The 20,584-nt window shown below is 37.8% G+C and overlaps 1 protein-coding gene across 2 annotated transcripts in view; it reads right to left on the minus strand.

Moving 5' to 3' along the window:
- ZMAT4 (zinc finger matrin-type 4) overlaps nt 1-20,584 on the minus strand; it is a 352,176-nt gene that overhangs the window by 124,614 nt on the left and 206,978 nt on the right. For both annotated transcript variants that reach the window (XM_078445520.2, XM_078445519.2), the window contains exon 5: nt 10,741-10,968. In XM_078445520.2, coding sequence (XP_078301646.1) covers nt 10,741-10,968 — 228 coding nt within the window. The remainder of the gene's footprint in view (nt 1-10,740; nt 10,969-20,584) is intronic.

Below are 20,584 nucleotides of genomic sequence, written 5' to 3' on the forward strand. Positions count from 1 at the left end.
ATAATCACCTAGTAAGTATTTGTTGAATGACTAATGGGTGAATAAAGAAAGAGATCTTTCTTACAGGTGACTCCATTATAAAAAACATCTACAGGATTGAATTTCTCCATTTTATGTAGCAGCTCTGGTCCTGGGCATACAGCCATACAAAGGTTCCAAACACAATTTATCAAGATGCCTGCTGATGCCTTCCTTACTTCAACCTCAAATATAAAATCTCCATTTTCTTGGGGAAATAGTCACAGGATATGATAATTGTCAATAGCAGAATCTCTTTGAAAAATAGATTGAAAGTATAGAATGGACTACACTTTTATCTGTTTCTTTCTTTTTCATGAACTATTAATTTACATACAGAAGATACACCAAAACCCTTCAAATAGAAAGCTTTTTGCAATATTTCACTGGCCACAGCATTTGCCATGTTGTAGACTTCTTGAAGACAGAAGAATGTCTTCTTTCACGTTCCAGGACAATGTCACCTTTATATTCCAGTGTTTATCAAAATGTCTATCACATGATAAGTGCTCCTTAAAAATTAGTCAAAATAAGATAGTGAACAAAAACACCAATAGGTAGGTTCTACTTTGAGTAAACCTGACATTTATTTCATTTGTTTTAATATCAACTTATAACCAACTTTATAGAATCCCATCTACTGCAGAAAAATTCAGTCTATCTGTAGCACCTTTAAAATAAAAGACTTAGGACCACTTTTTTGCATGGAGTCAAAGCTATGATTTTAGAAACAAACAAAATAGTTTCCTGTTTGTTGAAGGACAGGTTTCTCCTGATTTTGCATCTTTTCACAAACATCCCTCCTTTTGTCAAATGAATGCATGCTACTAACAAAGCCCACAGCTATTAAGAGCCAGCGTAACAGATACACATCCCTAGAACCTTAGGAAAACATTGTGCTGAGCCCTCACAAAATACTACCCTAGTTTTTGAGCTTAAACTAAATAGTAGAGACCTTCAATCAATACTGAAAAAGGACCTTAAGTTACTGAGAAAGAAAAATAACTTCACATAATACTGTCAGCTTCCTCAATGTAGCCCAAATTGGCACCTATGGATCAGTTAAGTGACTTGGATTTTGGTGGGTGTGTTTTGATGTTGCTTTTGTCCTTTTTTCATTCAACATCTCACAGCCAAGGACACTGGTTCCATGCATCAAGTCTGAGGCTGTTTCTAATGTATTAGCCAACTCTGAAATTAGAAATCCAAGTTGGTACATAGTTTTCTATTTAATGAGTGTGCCCACAATGCATAAATGGAGGCGGAATGATTCCATTTTAAAAGCCAAGCTCATCTTTTTTGAAACCTGTGATGATAGTCAGTGATGATAAAGAGTTAACCAAGCTTATTTAGACAGTGTTCCATTTATTAGTTTCATTAATAACAGTAATGGGTAAGAGTCTGTCTCAGCTGAAGAAAGAATTGCCCTACAGGATGTAAATAGACTACTGTGAATGTTCGACCACATTCCTTGTTGGATTTGAGATTGAGCACAAATTTAAGTTATTACTCATATTACTCATTAAATTTATATTTTTTCCTATTAGTGTTCCCAAGGCCTTGCCAAGGTGTCTTTCAGAATTCTAATGCTCCTGCTGTCTTGAATTTTGTTGAGGGGAAGAGCATGCTGACTGCTACAGAGAGAAATATATCTTTTACTGCCCTCCTTCCCCCCCGCCCTCCAGTCCTCTCCAGGCCTTCACACAGGCCTCTGCATTAGTCCATCTGGTTTCCTGGCCTCTTGAATCTCCCCACTCCAGTCCATCACACAGTAACCCCCCTAAAGCACACATGAAACCAGCCATTTCCCTACTTAAAAAAAAAAAAAGAAGTTTGTGGCTATCAAAAAAAGTTCAGGTTTGCCTGACATGCAAGGCAAGGCTATTTATAATTTGGTTTTGATCTGTCTTCCCAGCTTTATCTCACTTACACTTTATACTCACTGAACTTGATTGCTAATTTTGCTCACATTTTCCCCACCTCTCCGTGCCTTTGGTCATGTTGATCTCTTGGCTATAAAGAATCTGGTCACCGATTTCCACATGCCTGATGTTAACTCCAAGTTGGAAATCATTTCTGCTTGATTTTCAAATCCCTAAGCATTGGGATGAGGTAACTCCTAAGCTCTCATTTCTTTTTCACATTTTGTGTTATATTTACTTCCATAAAGGTATTAGTTTGCTCTCCTCCCCTTCTTCAGACTCTAAACCCTTGAGATTTAGAAGATGAGTCAGACATTTCAATATTCTGGATAATTTCAGGCACAAAGCCAGCACATAATAGACATTTAGTAACTGTGAATGAATGAATGAATGAATGAATAAATGAAAATGATCTCTTCTACATCACACTATTTTCCCAATTCAATAACATGACAGGAACATGAGCCATTTAAGCAGTTTAATTATCTAACCCAAAATGTGGGCTCTGAAGATCAAAATGAATCTATATGCAACAGCTGAAGTGTCAAAACACATTAAAAATAATAATGCAAAAATAACCAGGTGTAATCTAAGCTGAGTATTTTCTTCTGGCACCTCTTCCCCTACCATTCAATTTAGAATTGTGTTCTATAATTATCATATCTGCTTAAAGGTCCTATTTTCTGCTGATTCTTAACTAGCTAAAATACATACAGTTTTCAGAGACTGAAAATATTAGTACAAGGAATGAACTAATGTTTTTGTTTGAACTTATTAAATGCAATAAAAATGCACCTCACTTAACATGGTAATTTCTTTTATCAAATACTCAGCACTGTGAAATGTTCAACCATCAATTTGAGACCCATAATTCTCATTGTACTTAGAAATTGGAAAATATGGAACGTAGTCTTTAACTTGGTTAACCAGGTAAGACCATTCAAATCCCTGGATATTCATGCAGGACCTTCTATCAACAATATATTGTTTTAGATTCTGTCAGTGAGGCAAAGAATAAGACATGGACCTCCCTGCCCTCAAGAAATTTTGACAAGACCAAAACTGGGTTAAAATTATCAGGACTGATAACACCCAGTGCTCAGTGCTTGGATTCACACTTCAGAAGAAGGCTCTCACAGTATCTAGCATGTGGCATGGCAAGTTTAAGAGTAAATCACGGACAGGTCCTGTGTCTATGCCAAAGGGGCAGCTGTCAGGGGCTGTGAAGGACCAACTGTCCACCAAATTCCGCTGAACTCACATCCATTTTTTTTCTCATTTTGTTCTGTTATGCTCACTGTTAGTATTTTGTTTAATTCAAGTTAGCATAATTTCTCACAGGAGTAATTAATAGCCTTCCAATATATCTCCCCGTCTTCTGTCTAGTTCCCTTCTATTCCACCCTCCACACTGCTGTCTATAGAGACTCCTTTCAGAAATACAAATGTCCTGCCAAAAATCTTGAAATCACTCCCACAGCCTTCAGGGTTAGGTGAAAGCATTCAACTCCTACCATGATCTGACTCTCTTTCTCTAGCTACTTGTCTCATTATTCCCAAACCTGGCCTGAAGTTCCAGCCACACCATACCTCTCCTCAAAGGGACCCCACAACCTTTGCTGCCATGCTTTTTCATAGCTCTGTCCTCATCCTGTGACTTTGTCCCCTTCAGCCGCCCAAACTGAATATCTTTTAGTTGTCTTTCAAGACCCACCTTACTCTACTGATCTCAAATTCTAGTGGCTCCACTGCTCCATTCCCACTGTCACCTTCACCTCTCCTTACTTGAGCAGTCTGGCTCTTCTACTTGCCCAATTAGACAAGGCTTAATCAGTGACCAGAAACCTCTGCTCTAAAATGAAGACATCAGTGGATACTTGTTACGTCCATCTTCTCATGAATAAATTGCCCCTCACATGGTCAAAGGCACCTAACACATTCCCATTTAACACCCCAGCTACCCTGCAGTGGACAAAATGCTGCTCCTGAGCTTAGTTTCCTCCTCAACTCAATGACCGTTAAGACACTTCTCTTCTCCAAAGCACTCACTCACCCACAGCCATGAAAGAAACCATGAAGGCAACCCATGTCAGTTCTTCTTACCTATAAACATTAAAGGGACTCCAGGATTGTGTTTTGTTTTTGAACCCTGAAAACCATGAATGAATGATGCATCTCTTACCAGAAAGTTTGCCACCCTAAAACTCTGCTAGTAGCATGAGAAATGCCTCCTTGAACAAAGGAAATATGTAAAGGGTGTATTTGCAGGAATGACAGGAGCAACACCAGCAGGTCTTAGAGGGAAGAGAGGTGACCTAGAGTGGAAATGAACCAAGCCCTTCAGGAGAGAAAAAGTAGAGCATGTGGCTTCACAAGCAAGAGGAGCTGCAAACCCCTCTGTGCATTTAGAATAAATCAAAGCCTCTCAATGACCTATTAAGATCTGCACAGTGTGACTCTAGCTAAATCCAATCTCACTGTTTACCCTTCTTAGTAGCTTCAGGCACTCTGCCTGCCATCAGTCCTCAGATGTGCCACACCCTCTGCCCCTACACAGGGCCCTTTGCACTTGCTAGTACCTCTGCAAAGAATGAGCAGGTGCTTCATGTCTGGATCCTCCCCCTCAGTCAGGTCACAGTTCAATATGTCAGCTTCTCTGAAAGGCTGTCACTAACCATCCCATTAAAGAACCTATCTCCTATTTCATTATTTATTATATCGCCCCACTTTTTTTCCCTTTAGCATTTGCCATAGGCTAAAAATGTTTTGCTTCTTTACTTTCTGTCTTCTTCCCAAGAAAAGGACCTTTTTCTTTCATTCACTGTAGTATCTCCAACACTCTGTGCCTGGTATTAGGTAGGAGTTCAATATTAGTAGATAAATCAAAAAATGAATAAATAAATGAGTGAATGAGTCAGAGAGGAAACCAAGCAATAACATATAACAAGCTTTTTGTTCCTAAAAACTTGACCTCATCATCTGATTGGAACTTCTGTTTCTATGAACTCACATGGGGATTGGGAGCCTACAATCAAGTTGTTAACTCCAATTAATTTGGTCCCCAAATCTTTGGAATCCCTTAGGCATATTGGATTGGCCAAGCACAAAGGGATTATGGTTGTTGGATGAAAAAAGGATTGTTTAAAACTAATATGGATATTCTCAAGCAAACCTCAGATATCTGGCCATGACACCCATCAGGCCAGACCCAGACCTTGGGCAGAGGATCACAGACAGACTATTTGCTGTTGGTTTGGTTCCCATGAGGATAGGCAGAAATCTCTGTTAGATTTTAGTTTTTTTAAAAAAATGACAGAATTTCATAACAGAATGTGTTGCAGGTGATGCTATGTGACCCTCAAGCATTCCACCTGATCTGTTTCAGGAAGGGCTCACTCTGTGGGAAGCCAGCCACCATAACAGAAGTATGTTAAACACTGGGAAAGGACCACAAGGAGAAAAACTGAGGCCTCCTGCAAACATATGAGTGAATCACCTTTTCTTTCTTCTTTCATTCAACTTTTTACATTTTCTGGAATCACCCAGCCAAGCCACTCCTAAAGTCCCCCCACAGAAACAGAGAGATAGAATAAAAATTTATTGCTGATTTAGGCCTTTATACTTTGAGATAATTTTTACAATGGCAATAGTTGTACTGGTTGCCTTTGAAAACTATTTATTTATTTATTTATTTATTTATTTATTTATTTATTTACCTAGCATGCCTTTCTTTCCACTGGAACAGACTTTGGAGCAGACCCAGTACCCAAGTCCCCCTGCACAGGTATCTTAGGTAACTGAAGGTAGAGGAGTGCCACTGAATGAGGTGGCTAGGCTATCTATTATCTGAGCTATGAGCAAAAGCCAAAGGAAGATTAAGTGGGACAAAATCTGAGACAGACAACCCATTATCACCCAAAAGACCACAGCAGAAGTAACTCAAAGAGTAAAAGTCTCTCACTCCAGTGGTCTGCTTATTTTGAGGTAGGTCTGCTCTTTCGGATTCACGTACTACTTTAATGCTTTGAAGTCCTATATAAGCTTCTTGTATCCCTTGGAAATTAATCTCCATTCCCACTAATAAAGGCAGAAGCTGCATTATAGAGAGAGTAATAAATTCTAGTGACCTCTCTGGGAGTATGTTTTCTCTTCACAGAACTTTGCTTTCCAATACCAGGCCCCTGTGAATAGTAAATATGATTTCTTTGCCTTTCTATATTCACTCCAGCTGAGATAGTGTTCTGAATGTGGGGAAAACTCCTTTATTAAAGCTATATAAGGCATTTTGTAAGTGATTCATTCCCAGAAACCTGAGAGTTGACAGTGCCCATTCTGTACTTGAGTTCTAAGCAAGTTTTATGCATTTAAAAATAGATAAGCCCCCAAACTCAACTGTTTTTTTAAGTTAATTATTAAGAGTTCTAGTTAGTCAATGATGAGTCACTAGAAATTGGTGTGCACAGAATCGGGAGTTGTGGGTCTAGCCATAACTTAGAAGGGAAACAGTCAAGTCACTTCTCTGAACGCTGCTCTATTAAAACAATACACACACAAAAGAGTATAATTTGATGATGTTTGATGTCCTTCCCAATACTATCTGCTCATAATGCTCAGAAACATTATTAAATTTTCAAATGAGTTCCTTTGCTCTGTGTCTTCGGAGGAGAATCACACCAGATTTCTAGTTTCCTCTGAGACACTGAAATAACTGCGTTTTTCCATTCTACAACTTTTAAAAGAATAAATGATAGAGATCTGCAAAATGTATATTCTATGTCCACCTAACTATAACTTCATAGTTTTTGCTGTCCACTATTTCCAAATAAGAAACTACCTAATATCTGTGTTTTATGCTAGCAAGAAGAATTTAAACTATAAAATCCTCTGAAGTATTTTGTGATCTTTGAATTTTATAATTTCATAATTCAGTGACTTCTTTTGTTTTTTACATTGGACTCCATATTCAGAAAAAGATTACTATTGTTCTTAAGTTAAAACTCGGAAGTAGAGACATCTGTTTTCTGAAACAAATAACTTTAAAGTTGAGTTAGTAACCAGGTTATGCATACTAATAACCATTTAGGCCAATTCCGTTTAAAATTCTTTCTTAATGTATGAAAATAATTTTCTTTTTTAAAATTTGATTTCCTACCTGAAGCAAAGGAAGGCAAGAATTCTAACACACTTCTATAGTTTTCAATGGCTAAATAGTGTGAATACCAAAAATTAAAAAAGGTGTAATTTTCTGTGCTATTAAATTATATACAAATAATGGGTGGAAAGTTATGTGTAGGTTACAGGAATCAAGATCAATGTAGAAAAATCAACTACATTTTCTATATCAGTAATCAACACATAAAAATAAAATTTCAAAAAATAATTTATATTAAGTGTTAACAGAAAATACTTGAGGAAAAATTTTAAAATAATGTGCTAACCCTTTAACACTGAAAACTATAGACTGTTGCTGACAGAACTTGAAACAATCATAAAAAAATAGGTATAGATGTTCATGGATTGGAAGACTCAATATTGTGAAGAAATTAAACAAATATCCCCAAATTGATCTATAGATTAAATTCAGTCCCATTCAATATTCCAATAAGCTTTCTGTATAGAAATTGAAAAGCTGATTTTGAAATTTATGTAGCAAAGCAAATGATTTAGAACAGCCAAGCAATATTGAGAAAGACAAAGTTGGAAAGCTTGAATTACCTGGTTTCAAGACTTTCATAATGCTAAAAGAATCAATACAATGTGATACTGGCATAAAGAAAAACAAATCAATGGAACACAATAGCTCAGATACAAAGAGACTCACACACAATCAATAGATTTTCAATAACGGTGCCAAGATCATTTTGTGAGGAAAAGAAGATATAGTATATACCTGCATTTCACGGTATATTTTATATAAATACTGTGTATATATAAAATATACTGTGAAATTTTTAAAAATTAGAAGACAAAAATCATAAATAATTTCTTGTAAAATTTATTCAGTCAGGATCCTTTTAGAAGTAAAAGTGATTATTGGGGTGTCTGGGTAGCTCAGTTGGTTAAGATCTGACTCTTGATTTAGGTTCAGGTCACAACCTTGCAGTTCTTGAGTTCAAGCCCCGCATTGGTCTCTGTGCTGACAGTGTGGAGACTGCTTGTGATTCTCACTCTCTCTCTCTTTCTCTCTCTCTCTCTCTCTCTCTCTCTCTCTCTCTCTCTCCCTCTCTTTTTTTCTCTCTCTCCACCCCTCCCCTGCTCTCTTGCATTCTCTTTCACAAAATAAATTAAAAACCCATTTTAAAAAAGAAGTAAAAATGATTAAGAATGTAGGCTTTTAGGTGATTTTTTTAAGTTTTTGCTACCTCTATTTATTCAGCAATGATTGAGAACCTACTAAGTGTCTGTCATCATTCCAGGCATTTTGAACACATCACTGAGCAAAACAGACATAAATCCCTGCTTTCAAGTTGCTAACAATCTATAGGAGTAGGGAGGAAGACAGAAAATCAGGAAAACCCTAATAAATAAGTCAATGTTTTAGTGTTTTAAAAACTGAGAAGTTCTATGAAAGAGAGAAAGCTTGAAACACTGCCATATTGTGCACTAGCTGTATCACACCACTTTTAAAAAAGCTATGGGTATACCTACATTTACTAATTAGTAGCTTTGTCCTTAGTAATTGATTGATAGTGCATTGGCAGTATTCCAGAAATAGGGGTTTGGAGTGTGTGCATGTGTGCATGCATGTGTTTGAAAGTGATGGTTTATCATCAATGCTTTATTCTCCAAGCTTTTGCAATATTTAACGTCTGAATAAACATATATCAAGATGTCACCTGGGGTGGGTGGAAAGGTTCATTTCAAGGACACTGTATTCAAAGCTAATCTCCTCTCATGTGCTACTGAGTCATAGTCACAGTGAGTTATCAAGTCAAAGAGCAGCCCTTTTTGTCTTCTGTATAAAAGACAAGCTGCTCAAATGTTACAGAATTCAGACGCCCAAGTCATTAAGATGTGGTTGTACATAAAAGATGCAGCACTGATAATTCAAAATAGACAAGAAGAATGTGCTCTAGAAATAATTCTTCTACAAGTCATAATATCTGGCACAAAACATAAATAAAGCCCTATTTTTCTCCTTCAGTGCCCTGCTGTGAAGGAGTCACTGAGCCAACTTGTTATCTGCCAGTAACAGTGAGTTTCGGGAAGGCCTTCAGCTATGAAGAGACTGTATTTTTTTAACAAGACATAGACTGAGGATACAAGAAATCCCCCCCCAAAAGGCAATAGCACACCAACAATTCAAAAGCCTCTGAGATGAAATTATCCAACATTCTGAAACACGAAGCCCCATGTTGTTTTTCTATAGCTAAAAACACACCCCACATAAAGTGTTTTTCATTTTTGTTCTTGTTTGCCATTCTTAATTACATATCTTGGAAAAATCCATCTCTAATCAAGCTTTATAGATATACTAATGGACCTCCAATCCTAAATCTATACAGCATTAGAGGATCCTTCCATGATGACGTGTTTATTTGCCAGCTACAGCTTATGTTTTCCTGTCTCTTTGCCTATACATATAGGTATCTGCTCACATGGAAAGCCTGCTGCAATTCTACCCATATTTCCACTTCCCACTCAAATCCCTTTCCTGGGTGAAGTCTTCCTCAACCAACAAAATCAGAAGTGACCCGCCCTCAGCCCTCTTTATGCTCACACAGCGTGATCTTCAGTCCCACTACTTATCTGCTCTGGAATTGTACCAGGGCATTTCCTGACTACAGTGATCTCTCTTGGAGGCTCATAGCCCAGTTAGGGAGAGAACTGTAGGTTCCACACAAAGAACCCAGATTAAATGCAGATTGCATTCTCAAAATTCTCAAAATTGAACTGCAAATTTTGTTTTTAGAGCTATTAGGAACAATGATTCTTGGCCAGCCCATCAATGTTCACCTAACCCATATAGCACTTGGAGTACAGTATTAATAGCACCCTTTGCAAAATTATTTTTCTGAGAAAATGTATTGTCTCAGAAAAAAGTATTGTATGTGATTCTGTCCTACCTCTACACTGCCAACATCAATTGATCAAAAATGTTTAGGTGATCAAAAATGCTTAAATAGTTGTTGATGATATGCTATTAAGTGCCATGAATTGTTAACTGTCTTCCTAAAGAACCCGCAGGAATGATCCTCATCCTGTGGTTCCCAAGTCTCCACTCAGCAGCTTCTGTGAAACCCTATGTGAATTTCAAATGTTGCATATTTTCCATCACTTGAGAAAACATCTGCCAAAGTGCAGTGGGGAAGCTGGGTATTGGCCATATGGTGGCACGTAGAACTGTCTTACCTCAGCCTCCTAGATATTTCTATTAAAGGAACTTGGGCTTATTTTAAGCTATGAAATAGAGTCAACAGGTTGCTTTGTTTGGGTTGGATTCATAAAACACAATAGTTAATAAGATAATGTTATTTGGTCTTTTTAGCATCTTCTCTCATACGGCTCATCTACAAAAGCAGTCATTAGCAAAGAGAGTTAAAGATAAAGCAGAAGAAGAAAATCTGCTTCATATATGGTTGGCTTCAATCTGAAAAACAGTCAATAAAAATATGGAAATAACAAAGACTTTGAAATGAAAGAGATTACAAAAGTTAAGCTAGTTTTCTACTCATTTCCTTTGCCTTCTATTCCTTTTAGATGAGCCTAGATTTTTCCTTAGAAATCAATGCAATTTGTGAAAACACAATCTTTCTCTGAAAGCCCAGTTCTGTGGCAGAAGTTGAAGGAGTTTCTCTTACCTCTTAGTTCCCCCATATCCAGAGTTGTCCCAAGCTGTTCTAATAGAGCAACTCTTGCTGCGTTCTTTTTGTGTTTCTTGCCATCATAATGTTGCTGGGCCATCAGAGGATTGTTAAACCAGGCTGCACAGAGCCCACAGTATCTGTCTGAATCTCTTCTTTGATAGGGAGATGTGACCACTGGAGCAGCGTCCACCCTTGGAGGCTTCAGTGAGTTCAGGGGTGTTGCTGTGAAGGAAAACAACCAGAGGGACACACAGGCCCGGTTAGTCCATTACTGAGTACGAGTACCCATGTCTTCAATATCTGAAGGGGGAAGGGTCTCATGTTCATTCTAGAGCTCGAATTCCAGAGTTGACTGAAAGCAGGAAAATGATCTTTGCCAGCCTTCATTTTTGAAGCTGGGATACAACCGAAAATTCCTAATTTATTGAGATCAGATTTCTCACGTTGTTATGCTTAAATCTGACCGTTCAGAAGACCATCCCTTATGAAGAAAGAAAGATGTTCAAAAACAAACTCTTGGAGGTAAGGGAGGGATCCATTAAATCGAAGCCAAAACTTGGAGGAAACGTTGAACAGTTATGGCTTCAAAGATTTTGAATGAATGAATTTGACATGTGTGCTATAACTAGAAATAACCAATACATAAAGGACTTGCCCAAGTGATAGAAGTAGATCTTTTCAGTTACAAGGACTGTACCAATTGACAAAATCGTGCTCATTTTATTGTCAGTTTCTTCTGTTTACTGTGATGGGTTATTTTCAATCCATACCTGCTAAAATTGATGTTGAAAGTATAATATTGTTTTAAAAGACCAAAAGACAAACACTATAGAGCAGATGTTGCTTTATCTAAACTGAAAAGGCATAATATCACTTGAGATTGTACAGCCCTAGCTATTAACTTAACACATTCCATTGTGAGCCTTCAGTTATTTTTGGTCCAGAAATAAAAAAAAAAAAAAAGAACCTAACTTGAAGGAGTTTACCAACAGAAAGTAAAAATAACTTTCTTCTGTACTACAACATACAATGTGCTTTCATCCTCCCAATAGCTATGACTTGAATTACTATCCCATTTCTCACCTGATGGACCTCGCACAAGCCACATGATTCACTGACAGTGACATTTCTAGTTATGGGGAAGGCAAGACTCCAAATCAAATCCTTAATTTCCAAGGTCAATGTTCCTCACAATACCTCTAAACACTCTTTTTATACTTCTTAATAAGCAATTTTATAATAAGCAAATTTAGATACTTTTCTAGACCTCAGTCATCTTTGTTTTACATAGGATTTAATTTAAATTTGGAAAAAGGTTCTAATCCAAATATTTTACAGAAGAAAAAGAAATTTAAATTCTCATATGCCCCATTAGTCATAATGCAATATAGCAGTACCTTCTGTTCATTCTTTGCTCCTGTAATATAGAGTAGACTTGGAAAAACCAAGAACATTAGGGCCATTCCAAAGAAAAGCTAAAATCTGGAACCTCAATAGTAAGTAATACTTAATCAGCTCCCCAACCTTTCAAATCAGTTTCGTGTGGGCTTTTTTTTTTCAGATTAAATAACAAACATGCAAATAAATACTTGCTAAATAACATTTTGATTCAAGGAATGACTGTATTGTGGCAAAATCTTGAAAAAGTCTTTTCTTCTCAACCCAGAGATTTCACCAGATGGGGAAGTTTTAGCTAGCTTGGATGAAACTTAATGGTATTATTTCTATAGGGACTTAGAGAAATAGGATGTCTCTTAAAGGCCTCATTACCAGATCAGTCATATATCACCATGTGAAAATAAAGCTGAAAAGTGGGCCATACCACACCAGCTGTTACCCAGTATCATTCTGTTGTGACTTAGAAATGCTAATAAAAGCTACAAATACTCAGTTGACCTGTATGTAAAAGGACTTCTACACACTTTTCAGAAGGAAATTGGATCTTGCTTCCAAAGTTTCCTGCAACCCTATCAATTTCTGAAGATTTATATCTATCTATTGTTTTTTTTTTTTTTTTTTATGGCAAGGAAAACATATCAAATACTTGCGATCAGAACGAACATTGATTCTTAAAGCATAACTCACTTTTCTCTAAACTGGGCCCTAAAAAAACATCTGAGCCAATTTTATCTATTGATACCTCTTATACCACTTTCCAGCAGGAGTGATGCACAACAGAATGTCCATCAAATAAGATAATCTTATCTCTCACACAAGAAAGTAGGTTAACGCTGCATCTGTATTATAGCTTCTCCTCCTTAATAATTCCACTACCTGGTGTACCGCTGCAAAGTTTAATTTTTCTTATGCTCCTATTACCAACTGTCCTCACCAATCCCAACCCAGTTTATATTTCCTGTAAAGGCAAGAAAAGGCAGCAGCGTGAGAGAGTGGAAACCGTGTGGGATCAAAGTCAGAAATCAAGGTTGGATTGGATTCCATCACCCCCTGAGCTGTGTCACCTTTGGCAAATCTCTGATGTCTCTGGTTTCCACAAGGTTAAAATTCAGGGTCACCATCTCTTTAAAGCCCATAGTGTGCAGATGGAACAAAATTGTACAAGCTTGCTCTTTCTCTTTTATGGCTTTGACTGAATGCCAAATAGCGAGGTTATATGGGAAGAGAGCAGTTTCCAGATCATAATGCTAAATCTATGTGTGAGCATGGACCATAACATCCATAGTTCTTTGGCAAAAGTATGTTATTCTAATAAAATGAATACAAATAGGGTAAAGATTATGGTTTGGCTTGAAAACATGTTTATAACAAAACACTTTAGTTGATGTATAGTTCATTTTTATTTAAATTTCATGCTTTATGTTTTTATTCTAATTGCAAAAATATGTAGCTAAATACTGACTTCACCTCCTCTATGTACAACTTAAAACCAACAGTTCATTCATCAAAACCAGTAGTTTTCAACCTTGGGCGAGTATTAGACTCAGCAAGAGCTTTAAAAATCTCTGTGTCCGGACTGTTCCCCAGACCAATTCTGTTCAATTATATCTGAATCTCTGGGTAGGAGCCAGGAAGCAGGAGGCTTTAATGTCCCCTTCCCACACCACCTTGATCCATGCTTCCAAAGTACAGCCAATGTTGAGAATCACTAACACAAATATTGCCAAATTTTGTTTGAAAGTGACTACACAATAGTCTTCCTAGATCTTCACATAAAAGAAAGTCACATACTACATCCCACAGCAATAAAGCCAATTATTTTGTAGGCAGTAACTGAAATGCCACATCTTTATCTATGAGGAAGAAGGAAATAATAATTACTTGGCATTTTTTAAACCCCTAATCAATTTCTCCATTTCGCCAAGATATAAAAGTTTCTCCAAAATAGCAGCTAATGTTATACATTTATATTACAAAAATTAAATAACAATTCCGATCCCTTGTCCCAAGCAGAAACTCATATATACATTGAGTTGCTGAGACACAGCACCGCCTAACTTTGGCAGTCCCCCCAGCCTGGGCCACCATTCCTCTCCTCCTGGCTAACCACTGCCTTGCAGGGTGCTGTTCGGTTCCCTCTGCTCTGTGAGGCCTTGGAAACCCAAGTAAGTGGCTCTCCCTTCTCTAAACTCAAAGCAGTTACTAACCACGCAATTCATTGGACATTTCTTAAACAGCGCCTTATAATCTTAGTTGTGCGTGCACGCTCGTGTGTGTGCATGGCTAAGGGAAATTAGATCATAACACTTATACATCAATAATGGACACTTTGGTGTGTGCCGTATTCTCCAATACAGGTCTGTAGTCCCTTGTTTCTACTCAGAAAAAATAAAAAACCTCTAAAGTTCAAATTTTTCTCCATGATTCATTTTTTATTAAGACATGACAAGAATTCAGAAGAGGTTATTTGTCATCTTTATATAAATATATATTTTCATATAAATTTATATATTTATATATATAATATAAATGTAAATTTAAAAATAAATATACGCGATATATGATATATATAATCACTTATATAAACATACATACATGTTGCAATAGAATGATTAATGTCTCTAAGTATAGAGTGCTTAGATCTGCTAAAACATAATATATAGTATATGGACCTAATTACATAGTTAAAGTCTTACTCTCATAACACATTCAGCCCCCAGTATTTTGAACAGAAGATCAGGATTTGTAGCCAGTTCAGAGTAACTAAAATAAACTCAACTTGTTCTAATGCTTGAGACAATTGAAACAACTCAGTCTCCAAAACTTGATTTCTAAGAACCACCAGACATGAAAGCCATTTTCAATACCCCCTTTATGTCTTGCATAATGTTTGTCAAAGAGCAAGTTCTCAGTAGCTATTTGCAGACTGTTGGCTAAGTTGTCCTGAGTAATAGTTTGGAATACTATCTCTCTCCTATGTTTGCTTTTATCCTGGTAGAATAACCACAGGTGATCTAAGGACAAAAGTATTTTCAGAGCACCCTGTGTGCACCTCTCTCAGCACACCTCCTCACTCTGTAACGTAACATTGTATACGACCAGACTCTCCATAAGTCGGCACCTTGCCTGATGGCACTCGCGCAATGTATATCCCATGCCTTTTGCTAAATAAATGAATGGATGGATGGATCCTCTTTGTATTAGAAGTGAATAAAGTACTGGTGACCAAGAGTTTTCTTATCTCTTCTAAATTGTATCATTTAGGGTTTGAGTGCTGTACCAGTCAATATAAATATAAGTATTAGAGAATCACTGGCAAGATTCTGAGTGGGGGTGGGGAGGTGAAGCCTAAATTATAGAAAGGCAACCTGTCAAAGTGGAGACACACAGCCCAGTCTTCCTCTGTCTTTTGGTTTCAATTGGATATAACGGAAGTTAGTATTGTAACCAACTTCTGTCTGTTTGCCAAGGTGGCCTATTTCTGTACATTTTAGAGAGTTCAAATTATGCACATCATCCTGGAAATTTTACTTTTAAACAAGAAGCCATTTACTTGGATTCATTTAACACGGCATCTAAACCCTCACTCCAAGTTTCTGGCATGGTACCAACCATCCCAGTTTGCCAGGAACTGAGAAGGTTCCCAGGACGTGGCACTCCCAGTGCTAAAACAGGGACGATTCCAGCCAAACAGGAATGAGTTCGTCATTCTAACTTCTGGGGTCACACCCGATTTCACATCATACAGGAGAAAGCAATTAGTAAAAATTTTGGAAATAACTGCTTGGGAGATTAGAGCAGGTACTTTCTCAACCAACCAAACAGAATTTATCAATAGATCTCAAAGCTTTACTTGTCAGATCACCATGTGGGTATCCTTAGCCAGAAAAGAGGATAACACAGTCAGCAGGCAATGGTATTCTTACCTGCCTGTCTGCCTTCTGGGTCACGGCACAGGGTGCTCTTCAACCCCCAAATGTGCAGCTTTCATTGGCATCCCCTTCTCTCTCTCCTCCGTTACTCTCCTCTTCCTTCCTCCCCTGTCGTTTCCTTTCTACCTCTTTCATTCATTCCTGATGCTTTCTAGGCTTTAGGACTAACAAAACTTAGTCCATCCTCACAAAGGACTTGGAGGCTATTGAAATATTTTCTGGAATTTACTTCTTCCAAAGTATGTGGCTTTCTCACCTAAGGTGTTCTTATCCATAATACTAATTCTTCAGGTTTGTTTGACATTATGCAGTTTATTCCATTCTGTCTGTTCCATGTATTTTCTTCCTTAAGCTGCCCCCAAATCCTGTTTGACCAATAAGGTAGCTTTAAGTTCAGGGAGATAAGTCAGCTATCACAGGGTCCTCTAATAAGTGGCAAAGACAAAGGCAAAGGCCAGATCTTTTGAGTCAAAGACCAGCACCATAGTTTAATGCCAACTAGTTTCCAATGATGCTGAGGGAGCAATAGGCCAAATAAACAGTCAGAACACTTTTCCTGGGCTTCAACATCTGTTCTCAGAAGGGATTATTGGGAAATATGCATTTTCCCTAAAACAATTTTTTCCAATTCCCAGTGCCTATGATCATCTGCCTTTCCTTTTTCTCTTTTTGTCCCACCCTAAATCAAATTACTAACAGTAGGAATCCTCCAGCAAGTATCACTGTTTGAGGGCGGGGGGGTGGGGTGGGGGGGGGTGTTTTGTTTTTGCAAATGCTATTGACAGTTAAATGTGCCTAGGCCTTTCAGCAGCCTGGCTGAGGAGACAGCTGTCAGTGTGGATGGACAACTCAGTCTTCCAGTCTCTTCTGCAGGTAAATGCCTCAATTCCTGCAAACCAGGCAAAGGCAAGGCTCAAAGCGTATCTCTCTATGCATCTCTCCCAGAGGACAGGGCCTCTTGTCTAGATGGTACATGCTCAACCAACATGATCAATAAAAGAAGAAAAGGACTAGTTAATTTCAGGCACAATCACCTGGGTAGATTTTCACTTTTTCCTAGATGACTCATGATAGCTAATTTTAAATATTGAATGATTTTGTTAAACTTTACAGGGTTAAAAACAAGTGAGATGTTCGTATTTGGGGAGAGATTACATAAATTGTGGGCATCTACATTCTGAAATACAATGCAGCAATCAAAAACACATTTTAGAAAAAAAATTAATATTTAGTGACCTGGAGAAATGCTTAGGATATAATGTAAATCAAAGATGTGTTTATATGTAGGGTGTAAACCAAATTACTTATTAAATTATACACACCCACATATTTAAAACTATATAAAGACTTAGAAGGCTATAAATCAAGATCTTAGGAATGGTTATTTGTCAGTTGCAGATTATGGTGATTTGTTTTATACTAGTGGATATACACTCCTTGATGCAGAGGGAAAACATTTTTATTTTACAACTTACATATAGGCCACATTTCATGCTAACTTGTTTTAGTGCAAAGTGGAGAAAACACTGCTTAGGGGATGTGTGGCACCATAACCAGGTCTTAAATTGCAGAAGATTTTATTTGTGGTGATTTATTTATTAATTTATCGTTGATTTGGAGGAAAACAGGTTGGGAGAAAGCTGGCTCAGTCAGAATATGATGTAAAGGCCCCAGCTTCTCGTATTTCTCCAAAAGATACAGGGAAAAGCCGTTTTCCCACTGAATAGCAGATCCCCAAAATCACTCTCATTACTTAGATAAAATGAAGCAACTCTCTTCCTTTTCATATATGTTTGGAAGTGAGCTCCTCTATCCAAGGCTGCAAGATAGGAAAAGCCATGTGCCATTTCTTGTATGCCATGAATGAAATTAAAGAACACTATAAAACATTTCATGTTCCAAAATATGTACCAATAAACATTTCCTGAGAAGAAATAAAGGCGAGGATGGCTTATCACAATCATTATTCCAATTCAATTTTATATCAAAACTCTAATTATAATCAGCCTATTAACAGGAACTGCTTCCTCATCCACACTACATTCATATATCATGAGTCTTCATTATTATAGTATTCATAGATCATTGATTTTCATTAATATAGAATAATTCCCTCTAGTTGCAGTCACTGATTGGGTTCTAAATATCTTAAGTATGCCTGTTTCCTACAGAAACCTAATCTTTGAAAATAAGCCATTAAACAGAACTTTAGAGGAGATGAAAGTCCTTTTATAATTTTCTCATGTTGTTTGACAAAAGAATCCTAAGTCTGCGATACACCACATTCTTCTGTGTGTTGAAAACAGGGGGATAGACTGTAGGCTCCATGAGGGCAGGATCTTTATCTGTTTTGTCTGCCACTGTACCCCAGGTACCCAGAACCAGGTAGGGCACATAGTATGTGTTAAATAAACCCTTGTTGAATAAGGGCAGCAGTTTATTCCCATAAAGCTACCTGTGTGAGAAAAGGAATTTTACTTTAGGAAATTCTGCTAGTAGGAAGGCATCCTTCCAGTCCAGACTGATCTTAAAAACACCTGTCGCATTGTAGGTATAATGCATTCACAGCATTTAGACTTAGACACCATTCAGTAAAGGTGCTTTGCTTTTTCTGAGTTCAGTGTCAAAATCTTTGGTTATGGCCACAGTTCCCAAACTCTGTGCAGAGGTGCCCTGGGATGATGCAGTCAACATATAGGAAAACCATAGGATTATTTAAAATCCTAAGAAAAGCATAGAGATATCCATTAGACACCATGGCAACCACCCTCCTGAGGAAGTTCACAGTCTGAACATTGGATGCTACCACCCTTTGAATGAGTTCATATTCCTGTGAACCTGGATTTTTGGAGACTGCTGTCCACCTCCAATCTATCTAGCCAACCTGTGAGGAGCAAAAAACAAAGGTTAACAATGTCCAATCTAATCTAAAGGTTTGAGAAGCTATGCTGTGTCCAACAGGCAAATGCACCCATTACTGAATGTGATTATTTAAGGATGAAATGCAAATATTAAATTTTCCTTCAATACATGCTGGCTGAGTTATTATGACACAAATACTTATTGTTTGGATACTAGGAGTTATGACATCACCCTACTACATACTTTGCTTATTGCTTACAAGAATCAATGACCTGCTAAGTGGGCACTGCTGGAAATGTCTTTCCTCATGAACCTGAGACAAGAGGCAGAGTCCCAGAGGGCAGAGTGGGTTTCCTTGATGGGGACTCATTGACTCACTGGCACCCCTATGCCTGTGCCAGCAGATGCCATCTTAGAGCGGGGAGCTGGAGAGCATCACCCAGATCCCAGGCAGTGTTGCCAGAGGCTGGAGACTGGTGAGCTGAACCCTGAGGACGGGTCCTAGCTCCTATTCTTTCATTCCACTGCCACCATCCCCGGCTTCCCTTAATCCATACCCTGTGCTCACGGATGGGAATGATTTACTTATCCACCAGCATCAGCTATTCAACTAGAGAGCCAGCTTCCTGGATCATTTCTTATGTCCTATGAATATTTATGGAGGATTCAAAGATGAGAAAAGTGACTGGTGCCAGAAACGCAGCACAGATAAAGTACAGGCTAAGTTCAGAGGTAGACACAGAGAGAGGATAGCCTTTTGGTGTGGGCTGAAGGAAGCTGAACCCTTAGGAATAATTTCAGAGAAGTCAGTACTGATATTGTTCCCTGAAGAGAATTCGTGTATCTATTTTTCACCCCCAACCAGCATGCTTCCCCCAATCAGGTTTCTCCACTTCACCTCTGTGCTGAGCGACCTTAAGCATATATCCCTAAAAGTCGAATTGTCCTTAAAAATCCACAGTTTGCAAGTTAAGAAAATTGCCTCTACTTCATATTTAAAACTAACTGAATATGAATATTAGCTATGCATATATTTTGCATGTATTTCTTTGGATTTAATCTAGAAATAAAGTACTTTTATTGGAAAACTGGAAACTGCTACATCTGAAGGTTTGATGCTATTCTAGGTCAGCTCTATCAGACTTCGAAGCAACCCTAGAACTTCTTGAGGTCTTCTGAGACAGATGGAGACACTCTGCTCTCTCATGTTAGGTATTCCCAACACTTGGATCAAGAGAATCCAGAGCATCAAATGCTAAAGCAAGAAGGTCCTCCAAACCCTATAAGTTTAAAGACCATTGCCTTATACCACTGCTTCAGATATTGAGCAATGAAGTTGGTGGGCAGGGGATGATTGCAAATAAAGAAGAGGTTTTAGGCTAGATAAGACTTTGCAAATCAATGTTAGAAAATCATTAGCTTAATTTAGTCCCTGGGGGAACAGAGGCCAAGCTAGAGCCCGAATTATTTAGATGTATCATCCATAATCATTCATTTAACTATGGCTTGACCACAAATTGCATACTTCATTGTTGCCATGCAGACACAGTTAAAAGGGAGTGCATGAGAGAGAATGTAAATGATTTCTATTGAAGAATTTTTAGAACAAGGGTGCCATTAACAGCTAATGAAGATGATGCTGCTTA

The sequence above is a fragment of the Panthera onca genome, chromosome B1 (assembly GCF_046562875.1).
Source record: "Panthera onca isolate mPanOnc1 chromosome B1, mPanOnc1 haplotype 2, whole genome shotgun sequence".
Taxonomy (NCBI): Eukaryota; Metazoa; Chordata; class Mammalia; order Carnivora; family Felidae; genus Panthera; species Panthera onca.